The 26,429-nt window shown below is 37.4% G+C and overlaps 1 protein-coding gene across 7 annotated transcripts in view; it reads right to left on the minus strand.

Annotated features, from left to right (window-relative positions):
* NTNG1 (netrin G1) overlaps nt 1–26,429 on the minus strand; it is a 355,698-nt gene that overhangs the window by 45,547 nt on the left and 283,722 nt on the right. Inside the window, exons 6-7 of one of the 7 annotated variants that reach the window (XM_084756029.1) lie at nt 7,326–7,493; nt 2,592–2,726 (exon numbers count right to left, since the gene is read on the minus strand). The exons of 1 other annotated variant lie outside the window; for it this stretch is intronic. In XM_084756029.1, the coding sequence (XP_084612155.1) occupies nt 2,592–2,726; nt 7,326–7,493 (303 nt within the window). Of the gene's footprint in view, nt 1–2,591; nt 2,727–7,325; nt 7,494–14,191; nt 14,252–16,841; nt 16,908–26,429 lie in introns of all 7 variants that reach the window. 5 more of the 7 variants (XM_084756030.1, XM_084756033.1, XM_084756031.1 and 2 more) reach the window with 5 other exon arrangements.

A 26,429-nucleotide genomic window follows, 5' to 3' on the forward strand; every position in this document is an offset into this window, starting at 1 on the left:
ACACATACATGCAAATACACATACTTTCCAAGTCACATGAAAATTGTCTGATGTTTCTGATGCAATACATTGGCTCATGCGCCTCTGCTCACATCACAGGCTACTTTGAAAAGTTCCTACTAATTTCTCAGTAGTTAAACTCACATGTTTCTTATTTCAAGCGTCTCATTCCCAAGTGAGCCTTAGTAATAAGTCTCTGTGGGCACATCTCCTTTTGTCCTGATTTCATTCTGTCATAATTGTTAATTAACCCTATGACCTTATGTCACAGCCGTTATCTGTTTACGTCCTGGAAGCTTCTAAACTAGCCCCAATGACTGCACTTTAGGGTATGTACCATACCTACTCCATCATTTTCAAAGCCCCGTGATCCACATAAAACCATTGGACTTGATGGGTTCTGTGGCACAAAGAGTTTTGTTAATTGTATATTAGAGACTCAAGTCCAGCCCTCTGTTTCCAGAAAAAAATCTTAGGTGACAGGACTTCATATGATAGTCCAATCACTAATGTAGAATAATTGAGTTATGGATTATATTGCCTTATGATAGGATTAATTTGTATCCTCACCAATGCCTTACTCTTATTACATTCCAGGGCTTGCGCTCTCTCTCTCTCTCTCTCTCTCTCTCTCTCTCTCTCTCTCTCTCTCTCTCTCTCTCATTAGACTTTACATTGGGCACCAGACTTAGTGACATAGGCTTCTAATACCTGCATTCAGGAAGCTGAGGCAGAAGTGTCATGAGTTCAAGACCAGTCTGGGTGACAGAGTGAGGCCCTGCCTCAAACAAAAGCAGACACATTTTTTTCCATGAAACTTTATCTTGGAGGAGTTTATGTCAACTACAAGCTCTCTATTATTTGTAGGTTAAATCTTGGTACTTGTTTTTACCTTGGCTTCTCTCTCTTTCTCCTTTGCTGCTTTTGCCTGATGGCCAGCCCTGGGACTCATGTCCATTGGGTTTAGGACTGATGACTGCCTTCTGAGTCCTATCTCTTCACGTGGTCTTCGAAATCTACCCTTAAGGATAAGTGCTTTCTGGAAAATTACAGCACACAGGACTTTTAATCCTTCTCCTTATCCTGAGCTCCTGTTCAAGTGCGGTGCTTGTTTTCTGGCTATCTGAGTGGCTTTCAGTGTTCCTCTCAGTTTTCAGCTCTTGATACACATTATAATATTGACGTGCCCAATGCCAAACATCTCTGCTTATTGTTCCAGTCCTTCTTCTCATGCCATATCATTTTATGTTACATATGACAGATACCTAGCAATTGCATGAGTGGTGGACAGAAAATTAGATCAATTCCTATAAATATGTCTAGTAAAAATCTAATGCGATTAGTTGTTTTCATAGTACTTATCTTTAATTTCATATAGAAAATAAAATGATTGTATTAGAGAGATAACATAATTTCTCATATAAATTGTCTCTACAGTTCCTGCATGTTACTGTTTTATTCAAATGAGAAACAAGCACACAGAATTATAGCTGTACTGTCCAGTATGGCAGACACAGAGCTATTGGGTCTTGTCACATGGTTAGTTTTGAATTGAGATTTTTTTTAACTGCAGAACATCCAGCTGCTTCCAAAGGCCCTAAAGATCAAAATATCCATCCTTAGTAACTTTTATATTAATTATATGTTTAAATGACAATACCCTTCATACTTAAGGTTAAAAAAGATCAACTGCTCAAGTCTCTTTCGCATATTTCTTTTTCTTTTATTTTCTGATGGGGCAGTAACACAACTGAAATGACCTCCATGTCCTGCTCTGCTTTTACTCAGGAATCTCTGCTTCAGAGGACACGGCTTCTGGGCATTTCCCTTTAGTGAGTTTATAAACATGGAAAGTGAGTGCAGATTTGTAAAGCAGAAAGAGGTACAATGGTGGGAGGAAGTTTCTGCTCAGATTTAAATGTTTTCAGTTTCATGCGCACACTGACATGACATCCACTCGACAAGCTTCTAAAAAGACTTGATAGTCTCCAGAGGGACCAAGGCTAAACCAGACAGCAACTGCCTAAGGCTCACTACATGGCACCTAACCCCAATGTCTTAAAATCAATATTGGCTTTCATCACTTCTTTTACCACAGCATTTCAATATGCCTTAGATTTATTACATTCAGGATCTGGGTTAAGAGTCAGTGATGGGATGATAGCAAGGGTGGTTATAAGTTATGTAGATATTGTTGAATTTATGAACTCTGCAGTTTCGAGGTAGCTTTCAGTTGAGGAAATATATTAGCCACATACATATCACACTTCATTTTTTGTGGTGAGGATTTCCAAGCTAGGTTTCCCATTGTGCCACTTAATTTATGGTCTGGCCAGGTATATGCATTACAATACAATATTTCAGTATAAGTTGCTCTAGCCATCAGAGGAGATGAAGGTGAGTTTCAGGGAAGCCAGCTGGACAGCTGATGGATCACTCTCCTGCACGCAGGCTGGGCCGCTAAGTAGCCTTTGTAGCTTGTCAGCTGGATGGGTCTTTTTCTGCTCTGAGAGGCTGCTGCATACACCAGCTTAGACAAGCAGAATCAGCCATGCTGCAGCAGGCAGAGGGCAGCTCCCAGAGTTACTTACGTTGACAGCCGTAGTGCCAGGAATTTCCTGGCAGACACTCATCACATTTAGGCCCTGTTGTTCCAGTCTTACACTCACAAAATCCTGAGCCATTACAACGATCATGGATTGAGCCCAAAGGGTTACAATAACACTCTGTAGAAACAAGACAACACACAGGCTGGAGACACTTCACATGGCTTAGAGGTTATCAACACAGGAGAGTCACTTACTTAGACGAACTCACTTACTTAAAGGAAGATGTCCATTAATGAAATGCTTTGGCAAATATGACTATTTCAAGGCCATTAATTTACTTGCTCAGCCTTCCATGGCATCACTTTTATGATATGGGAGGAAAAGAGCTGAACCCTTCAAAAGAAGTAAGACATCATGCTTTTACCAGTAACGGATCATAATGGAGATTCCATTTGTTAGGGCATTTTTAGATGGTTTAATGAATGCCATGAGAAGTGTGTATATCAAGAATAAATCAATATTCCATCAGTGTAAAATCTGTTTTAAATTATTCAAATGGGTTTATTTGCTACACTCAATATCTGGGAATGGCTGAGCGTCTTAAAGTGCAATCTGGATGCACTTTACTCATTTAAAGGTAGTTTTGCTTTATGCTTTGGGATGGTGCCTTAACTTATTTATGTCTATCCTGCTTTGAGATGAGCCTTTGGACTTTGTATTTGCTGGTCATGATCACATAGCTTTTATGTACCTTAGATGAACAGCCATGAAAGACAAAAATAAACTTCACACTCCCAAATAAATCTCAACAAAGATAAACTTTGAGATGCGTATTTTTATTGCAACTTGTTGGCAGGACAAGGCAATGTTTTTGCATAATAAAAAGCCAATGGGATGTTTACTCAAGTCCTCACACACACTTAGACATGGCAGTTCAAGGTCAGGAGCTCTAGAATGTTCAAAGCTTAAGCTGGAACTGGGAAACCTGTTTTGTCCCCAGCTAGAGGTACACAGGTGATTTGTGGTAAGGGATTTCTGTATCACAGTTCTTTCCCTGCTACCCTGCTATGTGATCTTGAGTGGGGTATTATCATTTCAGATTCTTGGTTTTCTTCATCTTGAATTATGAGGTTTTCTTGCTAAAAATTTGAGTAAAATCATGTAGCCAACCAATGGACTAAAGCCCTGAGGAGTTCAGCTTAATTATAACTGGATTTGTGTCACTAGGAATGAAAATATATATGGGCTATCATTACGAGGAGACCTGGAGATTTTGCTTAAACTTTGTCATTAGGACAAATGAAAATTTCTTTAAATAATATGGAATACCTTAGAATTATGATTTATTTTCTGTCGGGTTAGTTTTTAGAGCTCAGCGTTCTCATGAAACAAACGCAAAAGTAACAATGGTATGTGTGTGTGCGTATGCATGTGTGTGTGAGTGCGTGTGTGTGTGTGTGTGTATGTGTTTGTGTGTATGTGTAACTAAAAACATTTCTACTTTTCCTGGCTTGGCTTGTATTTAATAAGCATGTCTTTTAAGCGACATCTTCTATTCTAATGTGTGTCTATGTATGTATAGGAATAGTTTAAAATCATTACTTTGTTGTTGTTTTTAATGTGTGTTTGTACATTTTTACTCACTAAGTTGTGCCTAGATCATGCTGGAAGGATTTTCACTTCATAAAGTGTATATGTTGACAATGCGTCGTCAGTATTTTACAAGCCAGTTGGAGTGACGCCTGGACATCATGAATCCATATGCTGTTTCAATTAGTCTGTAACAATCAATGTGATAGGTTTTAAAATATTGAAAACGCACTGCTCAGCACCTAACCCATCATAAATTCCAGTCTTTTTGGTAAGAACAACGACAAACATAATCTTAGTCGTGGAAATAAGTGGGAAAGAGACATAAGGTTTCCCCTTCTTTACCTTGTATACAAATAATTCAATAAATCTCCCTGAGTCTCCTTTGTTCTGTGTAAGGTACCTCTGATTACCTGACTGTAGGTTTCAAGGAGAATTAAAAATAATGCATCATAACTTTGGGATATGTTGAGCAGCAACTGCTGAGCCCCCTGTTTCTCTCTGATGCAAGGTTTGTTAGGGGAAATTATTAACTGTGATTACTCAAGGTCAGAAAGCATGCATCCTCTAGCTTTTTGCTTAACACTCAAGTTTATAGGAAGCAGAAGCATGCACAGAGACCATTTTCATGTAATTGTTGCATCATCATGGGGGAATGGCATGTACCTCTGAAGACATGGCCGTGTTTAGAATATGTATGAAAATCGAAAACTCACCGGTAACCACAAAGCAACAATCACCGTGGCAACATGAACTAGCCAGCTGTGTTGTACATTTGCTATAATGTAAAGTGACTTTAAAACATCTTCACAGAGCCTACCCAGATCAGAGATGTGAGCTAATTCTTCAAAGCCAGAAGGGTAAGTTTAAATTGCCAATTCCTAAAAAAATATTTGCAAGGAATTTTTTGAAAAAGTTTTTTTTTTTAATTTAGAGATGATGCAGATAGAATTCAAAGTGTCTGAGACTACTTGCCAATGCTGTGAGAATGAGTTAAGCAAATATCTATTCAATTTCATTAGTACTTTCCAGACTAAATAGCATTAAAATTAGTTTTCAATCGCTGTGGTAGGGCCTTGCAAATTAAATATTCAATCTTTCCCTGTAAGGTCTTTTTGCTTTGCTTTATTTAAAGTATTTAAATGTAAAACACTTTAATTTCATGTGTTTTGTATATAAAATGGGTTAGGGTTTATTCTAGTGGTCCTATTCACTTTACCTTTTCTGTTCTTTCTATATTTATAGCAAGATATTTATATAGTTTCACAAGTGGCATTCAGCATAATATATTCTGCATTCAAAATTCAGACAGCTGTGCATCTTTTTGCTTTTATTAATATCCTCAAGTCTTTGTAATCCAAGTGTTAGGAAGGCAATTGGACTTCTTTTCATAAGATGGTAGTGGGGTGGCTGCTGTCACACAGAAGCATGAGAGGTAACTCTAGACATCTTTAGCTTTGCTATCTGTGCTCTAGTGGTAAGGAAACACTGCTCAAGCTATGAAGTCAGGATGCTATTTGCTAAGTTGGGTGTGCAAGTTGAGTTAATCTATTTTTTCTCAAGTATAAATGAGGAAAAATCATTATTGTAATACTTACCCTAGTGTTTTGTTAATGAAAATTAGTTTTTTTAAAGTGAAGGTCAGCACATACTTTACCAAGTGTTTCCTGTCCACTTACAAATAAGCCAAGAGGTTTTAATGACTTACCTAAGGCACACTGATAGGGAATAGCAAATTGGGACTTGAACCCAGCTTTCCAGCATCTAATTCCAGTACTTTCTCCACTAATTCACAAATAATAAATAAGGAAGCATTTTGAAAAATAGAAAATACTGCAAACATAAACAGTATTGTGCATAGTTGGCCCAAATAAATTTGAAATAACCGTATAACTATTTAAAGACACTTGGCAAGAATCTCTATGACTGTCACACCACAGGAGGAAAGCAGGGATCTTAGACACACAGTTGAATTGAAAAACTGTTTCTTTTCTTTCTTTCTTTCTTTCTTTCTTTCTTTCTTTCTTTCTTTCTTGATAAAAATGTTCATTTGCCATCTTCTGTCTTATTTCCCAACTTACATATTCTACTGGACTTTGTCTCTGTGGAAAACTCTGTCTTTAAGAATGGTGACCTATATAAATACTGGTGTGGTAACAGAAATCAAACTTCAAATAAATGCATTTTTAGAGCAAATTATAGAATGAAATTCCATTTATTGTTCTTGTATCAGGCTTTCTCACTTTACTGCTTTTGAAACAGTTTCAGGTAGAGTGGGCTGGTCTCCATTCTCTATCTAGCCAAAGCACGCCTTAAAAATCCTGAATTTTTGCATTCACCCAACACTTGTGCACATTACAAGTGTGTCCCATCATGCCTTGCTCCAGATTCCCTTCATTAGAATCAGGCTCCTCATATAGAAGATAGGAGCTATTCAAAAAGGAAAGGAACACCTGATTCGCCCCAGGTGAGCAGAATCAGTCATGGGGGAGGGGTGATGCTTAAGGGGTCTACCATCCTCAGACACTATTTTCCAAGACTCATGTACCTTATTGTCTGACAGAATTTGTAACCTGAAGAAGTTTTGAGAAATTACTCTTCCTTTAGAGGAACAATAAGAAAATCCAATAAATGGAATTTCTGTACTGTAGGTGGGGAAAGTAGGCAAACTTCTGCATTAGAACTTTCTATTAACTTTCAATTCTTAATGGCAATAGTTTTTATGTACCAATAGTTGTAGACCATCAATTATGTACAAGGCTTTACCCCAACATTTCATATATAATATAGTTAAAGGTTGAATGTACAATTTGAGGTGATAAAATCAGGTCAAAATTTATCAGATTTTAAGATTTCATGCAAAAACAAATTAGAAAGGCAAAATAAAGAGAGAGAAAATAAAAGCCCAGAGGGAAAAAATATAATATTCTTCATTTCCTAAATATGAGTTCTCATGACATCATCTTTAATATAACAATATACGAATTCAATTCTACACGCCCCACCCCCACCCCACCCCAACCAAGTATGGCTTTATCCAAATGCAAGCGAACCAAGGATATTTGCTCCATTGAGGATATTCATTCTGGCTCAGCTGTCGTGCAGATTCACCAGCCTCTTCACCCTAACCAGCTCCCCACAGCTCCAAAGGCACAGAACAAAAGCTGAAATCGTAATGGAACTGACCTATGCACACATTCTCATCGTCCAGCTGTGCAGAAGCATTTCTGAAGTAGCCCAGCCTGCATAACTCACAGTGCTGCCCTCTAGTGTTGTGTTTACAGCTCACGCAAATGACTGTGTTTAGCAGATCGATATAACTGCACCGATTGGAGTGGCCGAAGCATTCACAGTCTTGCAAGGAAGAACAGAAATGTATACAGAGTGTATACAGCAGCAGAGAAATAGCACGCTACATGCTTGGGTGAAATGAGGGATGGAGAAAAGATGGTGGAATGGCATTATATATACATATATATATTATGGGAACCAACACAGCACATGGTGACAACAGGTGGTCATGACCAGCATGAAAGCAGTGGCTGTTTCAAGCAGGATTGAAAGGTCGGACAAACACCACCGAAGATTGTTAATTCTTGGCAGACAGGATGAACAGAAGCATTTGCAGGTGTACACCTTTTAAAATTTGGGAAGACTCAGTTTCAACGGGTGCCAAAGTCTAATTTTGCACATGGAAAACTTTACTGACTTTGCATCATTTCCCCCACGTCCTTTCCATCTTTGCAGCCCTAAGAGGAGGGAAGGAAGCATATGAGCAGCGGATGTGTGGATCTGCTGACTCCCCTGGCTCTTTTGTCTCACTATTTTCCTTTTAGCTTATGACTTGGGTGGAGTGCTATAGACATCATGGGCAAGTTCATAAGGATTGAGACAATGACATAATTTTTAATTTTTGTTTTTCAGCAGTGATAAAGGATATATCTTTCTTGTCTCTTTCCAGCCGAACATACATGATTATGTGTTACAATAAATACAAAATACAGGGAGATTATTCCTATGGAAAAACCCCTAAAATTTCCTTCTCTCAAGCTTTTGATTATGTCCGGTACCAAAGGGGGCTGTTTCAGAGACCTACTGTACCCTAAATTTCTTTTCCTTTTTCTGTTTAAAATGTCAGAGATGCCCATGAGGCTACAGTAGTGGTATAGTATGAACTATAGAGACGTTAAGAGGCTGGGAGCTGGTGGTCGGCTGGAGAGTTATTAAGTTTTCTCTCTTGCATCTCAATCAACACAAGAAATTGTTTTAACATAATTCAAACTTCAGAAAGAAATGGTAAAGATAATGCCTTTGTTGGTATAAATAGATGTTCACTAATTCACAAAAAATTGGGAGGGACAGTTTGCTGGGAATCAAAATATAGGCATTGGCCAGCTGACATTTATAAGGAAAGTGAACTATGATTCTGCAAGCTGTGTTTGTCTATAATTACTTATCTAATTAATGTCTTTTATTTTGTTGTACTCTGAAAGGAAGCCAAGCAAAGTCACTATTTGAACTCATTTCTTCAATCATTCTTTCATTCCTTCGGTATTTTACTGAAACAGCCTCATCAGAACTATTGCAGGTACTCACTCTTTTTTAGCTTACATAAATCTTCTTTTGGAAATATAACATCAGTACCAGAGTAAACATGTGTATATAAATTAAGATAAAATAAGGGTAGGTGATATATACATATAAATATGCCATTACATACTATATTTACGAAGTCTCCATTTATAAGAACAGTGTGGATTCATTGATCAGAAATCTAGTTACTGCTATAGACACTGAAATTAAGGTCAAGATCCTGATGAAGAGAAATCCAGTTTGTCTGGAAGCAGAGAAAGACACAGGGAATGGTGAAAAGTAATAAAGAGCCATGCACTGTCAGCAACTTCTTGGATCTAGTTGCTTAAAAGAGAAGCAAGAACAAGGCAGGAATGTGGAAGCCACATGACTTCCTTTCCAGGAGATTAGTTCTGTAGATGTGCAGGGAGTAGGGCTTTGGATGACAACAGGGAAGGACCAAGTAGAAGGAAAGGATCAAGAGGCTTTGGTACTGGAGCATGAGAGTGAAAGGATGAAAACTAACTAAGTAAGTCATCAATAAAGTAAGCAAGCCACGTCAATAGCAACACTACCAATAAATAGCAGCATTCAAGTTGCAAGCTTGAATTGAGTTACTTTGGAAAACAAGTCACCCAGCCCACAATGCCTTCATTTCTGTGATGGCACTATTTGTGCGTCCTGTTTGAAAATCAAATTATCCATTTGAAAGGAGAATTTATAATAGTTATTTAAGAAAGCATGCGCTGCTACACATGTGTGACTATACACATATTTCCAAAGGTAAGTGGATATTAAAAATCAAAGGTGTTCTTGCAAGTAAGCTGATGACAACTTGATTTTTTAAAAGATTTTTCTGGAATGTTTCCGAGACCTTGGCAAAGCTGTCTTCTCTGGCAATAATATATTTGAGAATATAAAGTTAAAAAAGAATATGAAACTTAATTGGAAGGCATTAGAAGAATATGTAGATTAAAATACTTTATATATCAATTATAACTGTATATAAGTTCATTAAGTTGTGTAACATTTGAGTCTATTTAATTTTTGTGTATTGTTTTAATTTACTTGGAAGTATTTTTATGATAAAGTTTAATAACATTATACAAATGGAGATAATTCATACATAATTATTATACTGTCTTATTATTTTTTTCAGGCGATTAATTTACCATCTCTTACTATCTAGTTTTGCACTCAAGCTCTGAGTCCATGAATGATCCTTAGTGATACAATTTAAGTTGTACTGTCATATTAAAAGTCCCAAGGTATGATATTAACTGATGGATTCTTTAGTTCTTCACTTCACTGAGCAGCCACATCTTCTCTTCTTGTGAACATAGAGTCTATGGTGCTTTCTTTTACCCTCACTTTCTTCTATAATTTCCACTACCCGGTTACCTCCACTCAGTCTCCTGGGAAAAACTGTTCATGATTAAATTCAATTATCTACCTCACCATGATGAAATGTTAACAGCCACACTCAGGTGGGAATATATTTCCCAACTATTTTGAAACAAACCTCATTTGAAGTTTATTCTCATACACAACACTTGAGTCCTCTGCGTTACCCTCCCCAAAGAGTCACCTGATTACCACTCGACAATGAAGCTCATCCATACTCACTGTTTTGGTTGTTATATTATATATTTGCTTTTTGTCTTCACACTTTATATGTTTCAGAGTTTAGTTCTTAGACCTTTGTTTTCTTTAGATTCACACTTGATATTCTGAAGAGTTTAAAAAGCCATCTATATGCAGACTTCAAGACCATCTGTTTGTAGAACATTCCAAAATACTATTTTCCAACCTGAACCAACTCCCTAGTTAGTAAGACTCCATTCAAATGCATGTCTTGCACTTTCAGCTTTCTCACCACCTCCACTAGTATATTTAAATAACACCCTAACTTTAAGATATTTGAAACTGAGATGTTGGGGTCCCTAACTAACCCTGCTGCTCCACAGGTGGCTACATGATAAGAAATAGCAATTCTATCTTTTCCACTGCTTAGAATGCAATCCCAGCGTTGTTCTTGACATCTCTTCTTTTCTCAGCCTGCAACCAACCAGTGAATCAATCCGCCTGACTATGCCTTTATATTTGTGCCAAAGCTGACCTCTTCTTACCATCTCCAGTATCTCATCCTTAGCTACAGATAACATTACCCTCCCTTCACCCACATTAATGTCATCATCTCTAAGCTGTTTTTCCTTGCAGTGGAAATGATCCAATAAAAACTCATATTAGACCTAGATACCTCACTCTTCACAGCCCTAATGGTTTCCCATCTCACTCATGTTAGAAAGTTCACTGATACTTAAGTTTACCAGCCCTTGGTTTCTTCTGGACTCTTTCCACTCTCTTCCTCACTTGTTGCCGGACCCCTCCTTATTGCTCTTGAAACACACCAAACACATCTCAGTGACTATATTGTCCGTCAACTAGGTTGGATGTATTCCTGTCCAAATATCTCTTCAAACACTGTTCAGTAGTACTTTTTTCCCCACTTTCTGAGTCAAGTTCCAGGTCAAGGAAAATTCTTAGAGCATTTTATCTGAAAGAATACCCCTTCTACTTAAACCCACCAATCTTCTAATATCTTAGCCATTTTAATGTTTTATTAGCATTTGTAATGTCTGAAAATTGCATTTTAAGAAGTCCTGCTCTATATCCAGAGTAAACGACCAGGCCTGCTTTGTTCCCAGCTATCCCATAGAACTTAAAGCCTGACATATGCTAATCACTCAGAAATTCTATTGAATGAGAAAATAAATGAATGAATGATGATCCTAAAGCATTCTCCTTTGGGAGACAGAGGAAGACACAGAGGAAAGTTATGTTTAAATTTATTCTTCTACCATTCAAATCTCAAGAGAGGCTGTCCATGTCCTACACACTATACAGTTTAGAAAAACAGCACCGCACAATAAGATACAATTGAGTTGGTCATTATATTAGCTGAGTGAATTCATCTATGTACAGATCAGTTTAGGAAGAGAAAAACCAGGTTTCTGCAAATTGTTGTGCCTTTATATTTTTACATTTCAAATCACATTGTAGTATATAACAGGCGTGTGTTAATACATCTGTAAACAGAGCTGAAGTCTCTAAAGCACACATACATGAGTACATGATGTGACAAAGCAAGCACAGGCAACAAAATCATCAAGATTCTCCTGTACCAGGCACCTTATGTAAAATGGTGGTAAAATGAAAGAGGTCATGTCATGCATGAGTGTGATTGACATTTAGAGCCAAATACTTTGTTGGGTTCGGCTTTCCTGAACACTGTAGGAAAATTTGAAGCATTACCAGTCTTAGAAATAGTAGAAAACCCCAATGTGCAACAATCAAATATGTCTTCAGCCATGGACTAGTGATCTACTTGGAAGATATTCACATTTACAACTATGTCTAAGTCTATAATATATGTGACATATGTTCCATCATGCAAAGTGCTCATGATAATGAGGTACTTATTAGTGGCCAGCTAAATGTGAGGCAGGCTCTAGAGATGCTTTAGAGGGTGAAAGAGACCATGGTTGGCTCTTTAATTTATTCCTTAATTGGCTTTCCATGGCAACCAAAGCCCATGCTCCTTTCAGATTTTTCACAAAGTTTCTTCTGACTGAAACTAGCTGTGAAAAACCTCAACATATAAGAATCACAGGAAATCAAAAGGTTGGAGAAAACAACAATTGAAGAAAAATAATATCAGGAAGAAGAGACAATTTAATTTCTCTTCTATGTCTTTTTTCCTATTGTCCTCCTTTTGTTCGCAATTATATTATTACATCACTCTCTTGACTACAACAATATACACTATAGGTGTCAAAAAGATTTTTCCAAGCAAAGAAAGCCTATTCAAATTCAAAGCCGATGAAAATTCATTTCCGTCATTCACACAGAAAGGGTTTGGAAAAGCCATTTGAGAAAGGAATACAAATTGTGGGAATTCTTTTCCAGTCATTGAATTTATGATGTGACATTTTCTCTGAGATTTTTCCCAAGATGAGAATGGAGAATCTGTAGAATTCTCTCCTTTTTTTTTTTTCATTCACTCCACTCTGCTCTCTTGACTCCTCATGGAGCTACTGAGCATCTTCTGTATATTTTTATTGATAAGTCTCCTTTGTTAGCTGGCTTCTTCCTGCTTCTGAAATGTGTTTGCAACTAATTAGTGTCTGACTCAAGAAACTAGAGGACACGGGGCTGGCCTTATGTGAAGAGGCCTTTTGTATATTGGGCATAAAAGTGAATAAAAGGGCATTAGTTCCTTCTGTCTCCTTTCTCCTTCATCTCTTTGAATCAGTTCCATAGATTTGCATATCATGGGTGGGGAAGCTTCTTACCAAAGCTATAGGGACTGGTGTCACATGAATAATGAGCCCAGATCACCTTCTGACCTTCTAAACCCACAGGATGTCTATTCTCACTTCTTTCTCCAATTTCACAGCCCAGATGGAATTCCCTCCAAAGAGTATCCTCAATATTCCTTAATTCAAAGTACACCATGCGGCAAAAATACATAGTTTAAATACTATCATTTTCCATTTTCCATCTCCTGCCCAACTTTCTCTTTTTCTCTTCATGCTCCAAATATAAATTCAGCATTGACTGCAATCTTGAAAACAGCTAAATTCATTAAGCAAGAAGAAAGCTCTTCTGATATTTCGCCAAGAAGATTAAACCAAGTTCATATTTTCTCAAGAGGTGTCTCATGGAAAATAAAATAAGAAACGAGGAGGAAGACATAAGCCCAACAGTGATGAACGGAAAAACAAGACACACCTGTGACAGAGGACATTTAAAGGAAATTGGTGAAGAAATAAAAACTGGTCTTCATGTTTCCTGAAAAATCTTCATTTTGTGAATGACAGATGCTAGCTGTATTGGGCCATTCATGAGTCACATAAAATGAGCTACTGCCCATTTTAATGTAAAGTGACAGGACTGTTACATTAGAACATGATCAATACTTAATCCAGAACACATCTTCAGGGATAGTTTTCACATTTATTCAAAAAACACGTTTGGAATTATAACTCTAAGACACTTCCTTTGTTCCAAAGTGAAATGGGCACCATATAAAGAGCCTGCCCTTCTGGCTTCATAAAACGTATCCTTGAGATTCACCGCCAGTGACTTTTCTTATTTCCAATAGAAAGGAGCCTAAATGTTAGTGTTCTCAAATCCATGGTGTACCTGAGAACCTAACTGTCATAATTCCTGCTCATACATTAGTTTTTCAGAAAACAAATCTTGTGGCATCTTTACTTGCAGCTGAGTTTCTGAGTGAAGCCAATTTTCACATACATAACATTCTCGCTACTCGTTGATGCATTGCCTGGTATCAGTCAACATGCCTCACCAATAAGCTGATGGGTTACACTTCACAGATATTCCAGATTCATACAGTGCAATGTCTCACAACACATAACACCATGGGATCACTGTATGAATCCAAGAATTCCTACCTCGCTTGTGGTTTGCAACTTGAACAGAAGAAACTGTTGACAAAGCTAATTTGGGAGCAACTGCATAGGTTTAAAAAAATGAACAGCAAATTAGAGACAACAGTGAAACGTTCAAACTGTAATTAATACCTTATTACCAACCCACTCTGTGGAGCCCTAAATGAAGAGATTATTCGTATCTGTTCTTCCTGGAAATCTGTTGCAGTTACAAAGGAAGGCTTCTATTTGGCTGAAAATGGTTCAACACTGTCATTAGTACTAGGGCTTTCTTTTTAGATGTAGGAAGAAATAGAAATGAAATCAAGAGTCCTGTGACCAAAGCTTATCCTCATCAAAACATGGGTGTTAGGATCCCTGTTTGTCCCACTTCACAAGTAGCTGTTGCATTGTTGAGGTGCCAAGCAATATCAGTGCCTCAGTTTACCACACCACTCTGCTTGTGTCATCACAAGTGTGTTTATTTATGAACCAGTCAGACCATTTGTTGTTGTTGTTGTTGAACTGACTAGACATCACAGAGTCACATGGCCAACTATTCAGCAGTATTGGATTCAGAGTCAGCTTGAACATGGGTCCCTCTAAAAAGTGTGTTTCTTTTCTCAGTGTGTATTGCTTCTGTACTGCTGTCCTTTGTTAAGGACAGTGTTGTTTTTCTAAGCTATCTTGGGGTCTCTTTCCCAATTATTCATGATGAGTTGCTTGTATAAATAACAAAATTAAAATAGAGTCTGGGGAGGTCTTTGCAGATGTTAGCAAGATGAATTATGGATCTACAGAACTGGCCTGTGCTAGACAGTATACCTTTCATTAGTATTTTGAGTTTAAGCACTCAATCCAGCTGTGTTACATTTTTAGTAGATTAATTTGAGCTCTTTACCCATATTCTAAAAAATATGCAATTGGCCTTCCCTAATGGTGTTTCTGAACTCATTTTTTTCCCCATGACACCAAAAGCATAGAAAATAACCAAAGGAGTCCATTTCAGGATTTGAACGAAGCATAATCTTATTCAGCTCCAGAGTCACTGTGGAGAAGAATTAAGCCTTAGGTCCTTTCTTTTATATCTGTTGTACTTCAGTGGGAAATACTGTGTGCCATTTCAAAGATACCCTCAGTGAACTTGCCAAGGAACAAAACTGCTAAACCTCCCCCCCCATTCCTCAGAGAATTGCATTAGCAAGGATGAGCTTGATCTGTATTTCTTCCTCCACATATATACCCAGAAACCTGAAGAAATTCATTTAGAGCAGATGATTAAGGTAATTCTATTTGCTAGTAATATATGTATCTAGGACAGTCTCGATTTCATCACTCAGAGAGTGGACTGAAAATGCAGCCCTTCCAATTTGACTCCTCAACAAATTGCTAATATATTTTGTTTTGCTTAGTAGCTATTTCCTGGTTCCTCCTTTTGTTCATTTCCTCCTCCATCTGTATTCATTAGGGTTCAAAAGGAACATCCTGTCTATAACTAAGGAAGGCAGATTTCAGTGATGAATGTTTTATTTTTGGAGAAAGAAGGCAAAAGAACACTGCTTTTCTACTGAGATAAGTTCCTATTTCTATACAAACCCATGTATGCATAGGCGAGATATCAGTGCAAATCTAACATTACCTTGCAGCTGCAGGAGGTCGTCATCCATTTAAAGCAATTTTATTTCTTGCTATGTAATCCTACTGTCAGTTTCCTCTCTCCCACTGTCATGCTCCCCACTCTTTCTCCCTCTGCTTTTCCTTCCTTCCTTCCTTCCTTCCTTCCTTCCTTCCTTCCTTCTTCCCTTCTTTCCTTCCTTCTTATGACACTAGCAACCACAAAATAATTACTGTTATTTTTTTTAAGCTGGTAAAAATGACTGGCCATTGGGAAAGGGGATGGAGGAATAATCCCAATAAGAAAATGTATTAGAAGGTGTGAACATGCATCAGCGTAGATATGTGAAAAGAGGAGAAAAGGAAGGCGGAGGCAGAAGCAGAGAGAGGGAGAGGTGGGAGGGGAGGGGGAGGGCAGAGGGAGAGGGGTGAGAGAGAGAGAGGCAGAGGCAGAAGCAGAGAGAGGGAGAGGTGGGAGGGGAGGGGGAGGGCAGAGGGAGAGGGGTGAGAGAGAGAGAGGCAGAGGCAGAAGTAGAGAAAGGGAGAGGTGGAAGGGAGGAGAAGGGAAGAGGGAGAGAACGGGGCGGGGTGGGGGGAGACCCCAAAGTTTTTAAAGTCAATATGGAGCAGTAGTAAAGGCATACAGGTCTGCTGGGAGTTTCAGTGCCACCCTCATCTGTTCACCTCGACCCTTAGAACAATGGTGGAACCAGAGAATTTATTTAAGAAAAGTAAAAAGGGAAGGAAGGAGTTTGTGGTTCCACAAATTTTTAAAATTTACTTCCATGCTCTGATGACAACTAAACTCTAGGCTTCTCTTGGGGCTCTCTAAATGTAAATTTGTTCAAGACATATAAATTCTGTTCCCTCCTATTTTTCTCCCAGTCCTCTTTTACTCCAATATTTCTGGGTCAATCTTCATATTAGAAAAAAAATAAAGATTCAAATTATGATTTGTTCAAAGACAAGGCAACCACAGTAATGCAGGGTTAAGATAGGATATAGGATTTTTCCCCAAGCATGGGAATTTTATATCAGTAGGAATTTTAGACGCTCCTACCTTGTTTTGGGTTAGAAACCTCAAGGGAAGAAATATTCGGCCATATCCTATTAAACTTTGGAGGAGCTGCATGCATCGAGAAAAACCAGGGAATGTTATTTTCAGCTATGATGTCATTTGGTCTAAACAACAAAAATTATATATATATATGTATATATGTACACACACATATTATACATATATACCAACCACACACCTGTTTTTTTTTTAACTTTTCTATGATGCACTTAAATAGAACATGACTTCCACACCAAACAAGAGCAAGCAATTGATGACTCCCAAAACATTGAATGGACATTATTTGTATAGCTACTTCTTTAACGAAGCTCTGCCTTCACTTTGGAAACAAGTAGAGTGCCCTTACACAAATAGCCAGATAGGGACTTGAGCAATCCAAACTGATATGTAAAGCTGGGGCCTGAAGGGAGACGATAACACTAAAGAAATAATTTCTCACTTGAAGGTTCCATTCTACCCAATTTATATTTACAGATATGAGCTGGTTGTATTAGTCTTCCATGAGAGATTCTCTGTGCTATGTTTTAAGTGTGAGCCATTATCTCTGACAGGAAGTGGATCTATTTGCTGTTTTTATGGATGCATGTCCCAGAGAAGGAAAGAGGGGTTACTGGTGGTTCTTGTTAAAGAGTAGCCCAAGGGTCTTCCAATAGCATCTAACCCTTGTATGTATGAATATATTTTCATTATGTTTTTGCCTTGAAATGCATTTCTAAAGTTACTTGTTATAAACCAGAAGTAATCAAGGGCATGGTTTTGTTTATTACCATGAATTCTGTTCTAGCTACAAAGCCCAAGGTACTACAGAAGGCAACAAACCCTCTGTGTTTAAGACCCAATGGTCGGAATCTGGTAGCTTTGTCAAGTGCAAAGCTTGGACTTCAATCTCATTCATTAAAGCTAGCTCAGACACACAGCTCTCATGTGTCATTCTCTGTGATCATCCATTTCTCGGGGTGGCTAAGACTCTGGCCTGCCTCAGTGCATTACTGCAGATGCTCTTGACTTCTTGTTGGTAATGTGGACTAGCATGAGTTTTAGTATTGCTAATTATAATTTCTTAGGTCTACTTTTCATCTCTCTGATTAGATTGCGTTTCTTCAAAGAAGGACAAAGCCTTTGTTGGACCTTCACTAAGTATCTGATAATTAAGAAATTGATATCAAGTGGCTGGGCTACTGTAAACAGGTATTATTAGATTGTTTCCTCAACCATTAGATTATAGCCAATGAAGTTCTCACAAGGCATGGAACTTTCATATTACTTTGAATAACTTTTTGGAAAAGCTAATCTCACAAAAACCATTGGTACCACTACCCAGTTCTCCTTTGCTTTCATATATGTAAATGCACAAGCAAAGAAAAGTTTAATATTAATATTGCTACAGCTATAAAAATTTATGAGGAGAACAAAAAGATCATATTTTCTGCATTTGTGTCTGGGCATTGTTAAATAAACAAATACTTGGCAACACACTGCTAAATGTATAGGTGATTCACAGGATGTTGAGTTTTCATCTTACCATTATGATAGTGTGAAAGTACTGACTAGTGGAATAAGTCTAATTGTTTTTTGATGATCATCTTTGAGAAGTTGCTCATTTACATTTTGAAAGAATTAGGCCAAATTTGTTTATTTAAAAATATTTAAATTAATTAGCTTGATTTTTGTTACATATATTGTTAGCACCATATTAAGATAGTATTAGTTTAGTGAGAGGCAAATAAAGGTCCTAAGTTAGGGTATGTTTGATAACTGTAATGTTAAGCATTTAATGACTTTATACTAATGAAATAAACACAATCATATGATTTATTATTCTGTTAATACATTTTAATCAATGTTGCGAGATATGGTGGTGCAGTCTTCTAATCTGAGCACTTGGGAGGTGAAGAGCACAAAATTCTCATGAGTTAAATCTCAGCCTGGATGGCACACTCAGTTCTAGGCCAGATACAGGCCATGAAGTGGAAGTCTGTTTTACATAATAAAAAGCTTTTAAGCAATTTTATAATAGTTCATAAATAAATTTTAGTAATTAACTCCATGAATTAAATTTTATTCCCTATTCCAATATATTAAACACCTATCATTATATTTTAGGGTAGGTCCTTTTTTGGTTTTTATTTTTTTTCTGGCAATTTGATATTCCAGGTTATTGATCTTTCTAGAACTTAAAATATAGTGTACACCATTTAGCTGTCCTGCATGAGATCCTCTAGGTGGGCACTAGTTATTATGTGTTCCCTACATAGAATATTATTTTCCTCTGTATTGTCTCACTACATTAGTTTCTTGGGGAAGGGAAACACTTGTTTTTGCCTAAGAATATAAATTTTCCTAGTAGTTCTTGTTATGTGGTGTTGCTAATATTCCTGAACAAGAAACAAGTACTTAACTCATCTTTCAATAGAGCAAATAATTATATGCTATATTTTTTAGGGAGTGAAAACATCCTGAGAAATGGGTATTAGCATCTGTAGTTTCCAAACCCCACATCTGGCTACTGTCTATTCATATATGCTCAGATATTTGGCCAAATATGAGTTTTCTTTAAACTTGGTATCTCCCCTTGAATTAAAAAATATTTTGTTTCATATTTACAAGGCCAACTTAGAAAACAATAAAAATTATCATATTACTCTCTCATTATTTTGCTCATCTTAAGACTCTGGAATTAAGTTAAATATTCAATATATACAAACAAATACTTAATTCTCTGAGGTAAATTATGAACATTGGAAAGTATACAGATAGCATAATTGAAACCTGTTCTGTCTTATGAAATCCAAATGGAGTGAAGCCACTGAGACTCCTCAGCCACTGGACTACTTGTTACAAGCAGATATGGAGTGCAGATAGGGCACTCTTAGACTTATACCAAAAGAACTTAATTATATTGGGAAGACTGCTGCAAATGTATTGATTTCATTTTATTCCCCAATTAGCTAGGAGAATCTCCAAGTCTCTTAGTGGTGTTTTGTTATGAGGCAAATGGCCCCTGAGAGTCATAAGATGAGGAAACTGGTCTCAGATGTACCACTTAGGAGCTGCCTGGCTGTTAATTTCCTCTGAACTTCAGTTTCCTTATGCTTTTTAAGACAAAGATGCTGGACAAGTGATCTCCAAAATTTCTTTCAGCTGACAAGTTCTGTCACTCCAGTGGTTCCCTTGTGGCTTACCCAGATTACAGTGAAGTCTCTGAAGCACACAGCCTATTGAGATGACACAGTTGCCCTTTAGAGCTCCCTCTGTGATAGGGAATGCTTTGTCGGTTACATGGTTTGGTTGTGGGGCCTTTTCACTACCACGGTTACTTTTTCATCCTTCATCAGAGCTGAAAGGGCACTGCTGGGAAGGGATCACCACTTGCAGACAGTCAAACACTTAGGAATGGTCTTCAGTGACACTGGCTCAAAAGAGAAAAATGGACTGATGTCTCGTTATCTCCTTAACTGGACATCATAGACTGCCTACATACGTGATAAAGAAAACATAAGGTATATGCCATAAATATATCCTTAAAAATAAGTAATATGTTAATATCTTCAATATCCATAGATTACAATTATCCCAATGTTATTTTAGAATTCAAATTTTGTCTATTAAGAGCCTAGAAAATACCTATTTAGGGGAACTATATTTAAAATATAGCACACATGAACAGAGCTCAGACCAGAACTCAAATTCCTGCACTTTACAAGTTCTTACATTGTCTAAGCCTAAGTTTTCTCATTGGTAAAATGGAGACTATGGGAAAACTGTATTGCAGTGAGTGTCTTTTCTACTTGTGGTTACTGTGGCTTTGGAGGTCAAATAATATAGTATTCTTCCAGGTTCAAAAATAAGGAGAAGAGTGGGCTTCTTACTTTTTTCAGTCTTAATTTTTCCCAAAGCAGGTGACTCTGACCCCTAATGAGCGCTTTGAGATGGAGCTTGCTCTAGGGAATAGGAGGGTCCGAGACTATATTAATTAGTAAGTTCTACTGTTTAGAATGAAACTGTGATAACATCAGATTTCAACCTTTCACAATATAGGGATGGTAATTTCCACATTTCTATCTGGAAAGAGAGTAGCTTAGCATAAGATTCAAATATGTGGTTTCTCTGGACTGCTTTTGTTTTAAAAAAATCTTATGAAAAACAATAAAACAATTTGTAACACTTGAAATTCATTTTCATGAATTAGAAAAATTGAGATCCACATTACAAAAATGAGAATCTGGAAAAACATTATTTTTTCTCCTTTGTGCTCCAAGGAAAGGTTTCTGCACCGTAAATTGAAAAGAACCATGTTAGAATCGCTATGAACTGACCATATAGTTTCAGCACCATGGTGAATCAAGCTGAAAAGCAATCTTGAAGCAGGGACTAAAGACTTTTGATTTATATAAGCAAGCTTTGAAGGTAAGATTGTCTTAGAATATTCCATCAGATGGCATTCACTAAGCAGAAATAAAAAGCTGGTTTCATTTGTGGACAGTCTTTAAAGACTGAATAAACAGACTTTTCTTTCCCACCAAGGAGAAAATATACTGATTTTTTCCTAGAATATTCATCACATACTATCTCGTACTATGGTGTTTTAAATAACCATGAGGCTATTTCTTAAGCCGTAGTGGAAGACTTAAGGTAGGCCTTGGAAACTAGACAATATCTGGAATTTTAACTCTGCTTTTGTGTGTAAGATGAAGTTAGAAGAGTTGTTCTTCAAATCCATTAAAGCACTAATGTCACTTTCATAATTTGGTTCTAAAAGGCCACAATGACATAAGCTTGTACTGGAAAGACGCCAGTGAACCTTCCTTAAAAACACGTACAAGAGACTATGGTGTAAAAACTGGGTGAAAATAGTATCGAGTCTTTTGTATTTATATAATCATTGTGAGTGTTCCTTGGGCAATCTTGAAATAGCACTATTGATGCAGCTAGAAGGGATCTATAGAAGATCCTAAAGCTCTTCAGGAGAAATCCCCTTCAAAATATTCTTGTCATCTTCACCGATCCCAGCCTACTTTTGAGAAGTGCATCATCATTAAGCTGATGGGAGAGGTGAGTTTAATGTCATAGTAGGAGGTCTATCCATGGGATGACACCGTTAACTGTTTATTCTCAAATGGTATGTGTAAGCATCTTTTGCAACTTTCATAGCTCACATGCTGCTTTGTGTTATATAATAATCCAACATATATGTATTTCCTCCATGCTTAGTATATCCGGGGACTGTTTTAAGGTAGAGGAACCACATGTTCTGATAAGGTAATGAGTCATGATTTTTTTTTCAGTTACTGTACTTATAAGTTTTTCTGACAACACAGTAAATTGCTAGCAAAATGACTTCCCTATTTCTCCAAAATCTGTGATTCTCTGAATAGAAATGGGTCAACTCAGGAAACATGGAGTTTCTTAACTACATATAAAGAGTCTTGGCAGGAGTCAATGAATACAGCTTTTTTTCCCCTTTGTGTAATCTCCTATACTTCATTTAATGCTATGAAGACACATAGGCACTTCAGCTCATAGTACATTGGGAAAGTTACATGGCCACTCTGTGCCTCAAGCTTACAACTTGTAAAAGAGAATTCTGTACAAACCTGGGGTACGTGGCCCTAAAATTCAGAGGACAGTTCTTTGTATAACTTTTCCCAAGAAGTGGAATGGTCAATAGGTTGGCTGCTCATTGGTACCCCCAAGAAGACTTGAATTGACACACCCTAGAAAGGGCTACTTCAGGGTAGAAGTTCACAGCAGCTGTGTATGAGGGTTCATTATAGGAACTTTAATGTATTTTCCATCTAGAAAACAACCTATCTTACAAAGACAACTAGCAAAGTAGAGATTTTAGCTCACACTTAAAAAGTAGATTGACATTCTAAAATTAACTAGGTAAAGGTTAAAGCCTAAAAAAGTCAATTTGCTCAAGATGAGCACTTATTGTCTGTAAAGACTGGTAAGGCTCTCAATTTTTTTTCTCTTAAGTGGGAGATTCTTCCCCACCCCCTCTGGAATAAGGCAGCTATGTCCTAATGTTCATTCAATTTTAGGATAACAACAAAGGTTTCATGAATATGAAATGCTAGTTACACAAATATGAAATGGATCTGTGATGAGATACTGGGTACATGATAAAATAGTCCCAAAAGGCATTGCACCTGAGACCTTAGCTTTCTTTCTAGAACATCAGCAAACAGTTCAAAATTAATGTAGCACACCATGCAATTTGCCATGTTGCTACACTAGCCTGATGATTTTTCCTTCATTATATAAAATCTAATTAGTTAAAGGGCAATTCAATGTAACTTTTATTTGGGGGGATTTAGAAGTATTAAAACAAAGGGGGAAATCAAACAGACACTGCAGCTCTCCAAATAGATTGAACATGATTATTAATAACCCTTGGGTGGGTAAGTGATTAACCTTGTTATTTTTCCTTCTCACCATTTAAGTTTCTACAACAAATCAGCACTGCACAAAAATATTTGGATACTGTACGGAAAACCACTTTTACAAGATCTCCAACTGGCATCAAATGTTCTCAAGTATGAAAACATCTCTGGGCTTTCTCAACAGGCTGATGGATCCCTGCAGGTAGCATTTCCCTTGTTTAATAGTCCTGCCAATTAAATCAAATTAGAGATGAATTTTTAACTCCGTGATGAAGGCAATGCTCATTATAAGAGAAAACAGGAAAATGAGATATTTCCCTTAAGTAAATTGTTGTTTCAAATTTAATAATTAGGGCATAGGGGAAGGAGACTGTTAAACAGTTCCATCACTGTTGTGTGCTTTGTATACCATCACGTCAGTCAGTGAAAGTTATTTAGGAGAATAATCTGTAGTGAGGATTGCAAACAATCGATATCCCTATTTTTCTTTTGTTTATTTAAAAACTCCAAGTGTTTTTTTTTAACAGACTTTCTTTATGTCATATTTCATTCTCTGGAGGATTTACCTTTCACATCTGACTCATTTGTCATCTGCCTTTGTAAGAAATAATAACCACCCCCACAAAGCTATTAAACATTAGGACAGCTCTTGCTACCCTAATTATACTCTTTGTAATATATTGTTTACCATGATTAATGCAACTCTTTGCACTGCTGGACTGAGAATTAGATAATATATGTTAGGAGGTAATGATTAGGTTCTCACTATAAACAAAAACACCCACAACAAACCATCTATTAATTTAGATCATCAGCATCAACAAATGTTCACTTAAATAAAATTGTGAATTATATGTGTATCTCATATAAAGTGAGACCTGAGAGAGCTGCTATCAGAGGAGATTAAATAGAAACCATTGTCACAAGGCTCAAATGGCTACAGATATACTTTGGGATTCATTAATTACTGATAATATCATGAGTATATTTTTCAGTCATGGGTCAAAGCACATCAGAATGACTGGGTTTTAGATCGAATGCTCGTGAGATGTTTGAGAAGCTTATTCCCTAGTAGGTGGACAGCAGCAGGAACAAATGACCTTAATGGGAAATTTGTTTCTTTAAGTACTTTTAGCAGATGATGGGAAAGGATAGCCACTCTCTCCATCCATTGAATCTTCATACCGATGTTGATAATATGAGATCTATACTGAAGTCTATTAGAGCTAAATCCTCCAGCCATTGTAAAATATAGCATATGCATGTAAACTTATGGTTGCATACATCAATAGTTTACATCGATAATATACATCATTTATTTACCACCAAAACCACTCTGGTGATCAGAGCCTCATGGGTGTTTCATTTGTTAGCGTGGAATCTTCCTACATAGCTGTTGGGGTTGTATTCATTGATTCCTTCTTTACAGTGAAGAGAAAAGCCCTGGGAAATGCCCAGACTTAGCTCAGTGTCATAGCAGCTTCCTCTTCTCTGTCTTGCACCTTGAGACTTTCTGCACCTTCTAGGCCTGCCAACAAATCATCTACATGGAAATTCTTGCTCTGTGGAGTGGGAAGGAATTCAGCAGTGCACACAAGAGGCACCATATAGGCCACAAAGAGGGAATGCATTAATGCCATTAGAGATACCTGAAGGATAGCATCACGTTAATGGTGTTATCCTGAATCTATGTATCTTAAAAGCCAGGCAACAGGTGGGCTGGTCATGGATGATACTGAGTGAGCCCTGAATGCTCTCCCATCTTGCTTATTACAAAGTAAAGGAGGAAGGAAAGAAACAACAAAACAAAACCAAAAAACCCTCAAAACACCCATTGTGCTCTATGATGAATAGCCAGAGGCATTCAGACTACAGCTTATAATTTTGAATCATAGGAGTTTTGTCACAGATATTAGCAGTAAATTTTTTCTTAGGTTCCTGATAACAATGATTAGGACATTTTCCAAAGGCATAACACAGCATCCTTTCGGGTCACCACTGATTTCAAAAGGTAACTGTGCAAAACAAAATTGGAAATTCTTGATTCAATGTGTAAAAGGTCAACATCTGCTGATGCTCAGAGATGGAGATGGGGTGGAGGCGGCCAGATGAGATGGCAGTGAGCAGGTACAGTCGGAGGTCCATGCAACACACAACTGGCTCTTGGAACATAGATAACCTAGCACCAAAGAACTACTTTTCCATTCATCCATTTCTGAAACTCCGGGCATGCCAGATCATGAGAGGCTTTCTGGTTTCCTCTGCTCTAAAATTGCTCAAAAACAATTGCCAAGGCCTGAAAGGAGCACTTTGGGGGTATATACGTAGGCAAATGCGAAGAGCTAAAGCAGGTATATTAGGTTATGAGAGCTGAATGTTCTCATTGGCAGGGTGGTAGCCCTAGCACCGCTTTCATAAGATCACAGACAATGCTGCAAGCGTTGGCTTGTGTCAGAATGAATGTAAATGTTGCTTCTGATACGGAGCAACTGGTTTTCATGGCGTTCAACGTATCGAATGCTTAACAAGTAACTACCTGGGCTCATTCAAAAGCTTAAGTAAGCTGGGCTGATTTACAATTTAGAAGAGCTGGCCTTTGCATGTATAACAAGTGGCAAGTGTCTTTATCCAAACTATTAGAGTATTGCTCTAATAATTAGAAGGGTGTTTGGTTTGGCAATGCTTCCATTGCTGTTATTTATACTGTGAACATTATCCCTGGCACAGCTCTTATGACACAAGCCCTTGACGAGTGGCCATCTTGGGAACCATCCTTCTTTCCATTTATAGTCCAGAACTGAGGTTTCCTTGGTATTTTATTTCTAAATCAGTTACTCAGTAGTTGCTCTAAGTTTTTTTTTGACATTGGACATAGAGGTCATGCTGTAAAAACTGTAAAATTATGCTTTGGAACAGTAGTGTTCACTTCAGTAATGAACACTTCCAGCATTGGGCAAGGCTATGCTAACTGATACAGGAATAGGAGTTGCATCCCGAGTCTCTTGTCATAGCTGGAGATGCTCAAAGCTGGGATGCTGGGAAGAATGATCAAGAGAGTGGAAGGAAAGGTTCCTCTCTAATTGCTTGGGTTTCTACTAAGAGATTTCTTTAAGAAATCTTGATCCTAAGCTTGTATTTTATACATATACCCCTTTCTTACCAAAGATTGAATGAAGGACACCAG

The sequence above is a fragment of the Acomys minous genome (assembly GCF_964271855.1).
Source record: "Acomys minous genome assembly, chromosome: 14".
NCBI classification, from domain to species: Eukaryota; Metazoa; Chordata; class Mammalia; order Rodentia; family Muridae; genus Acomys; species Acomys minous.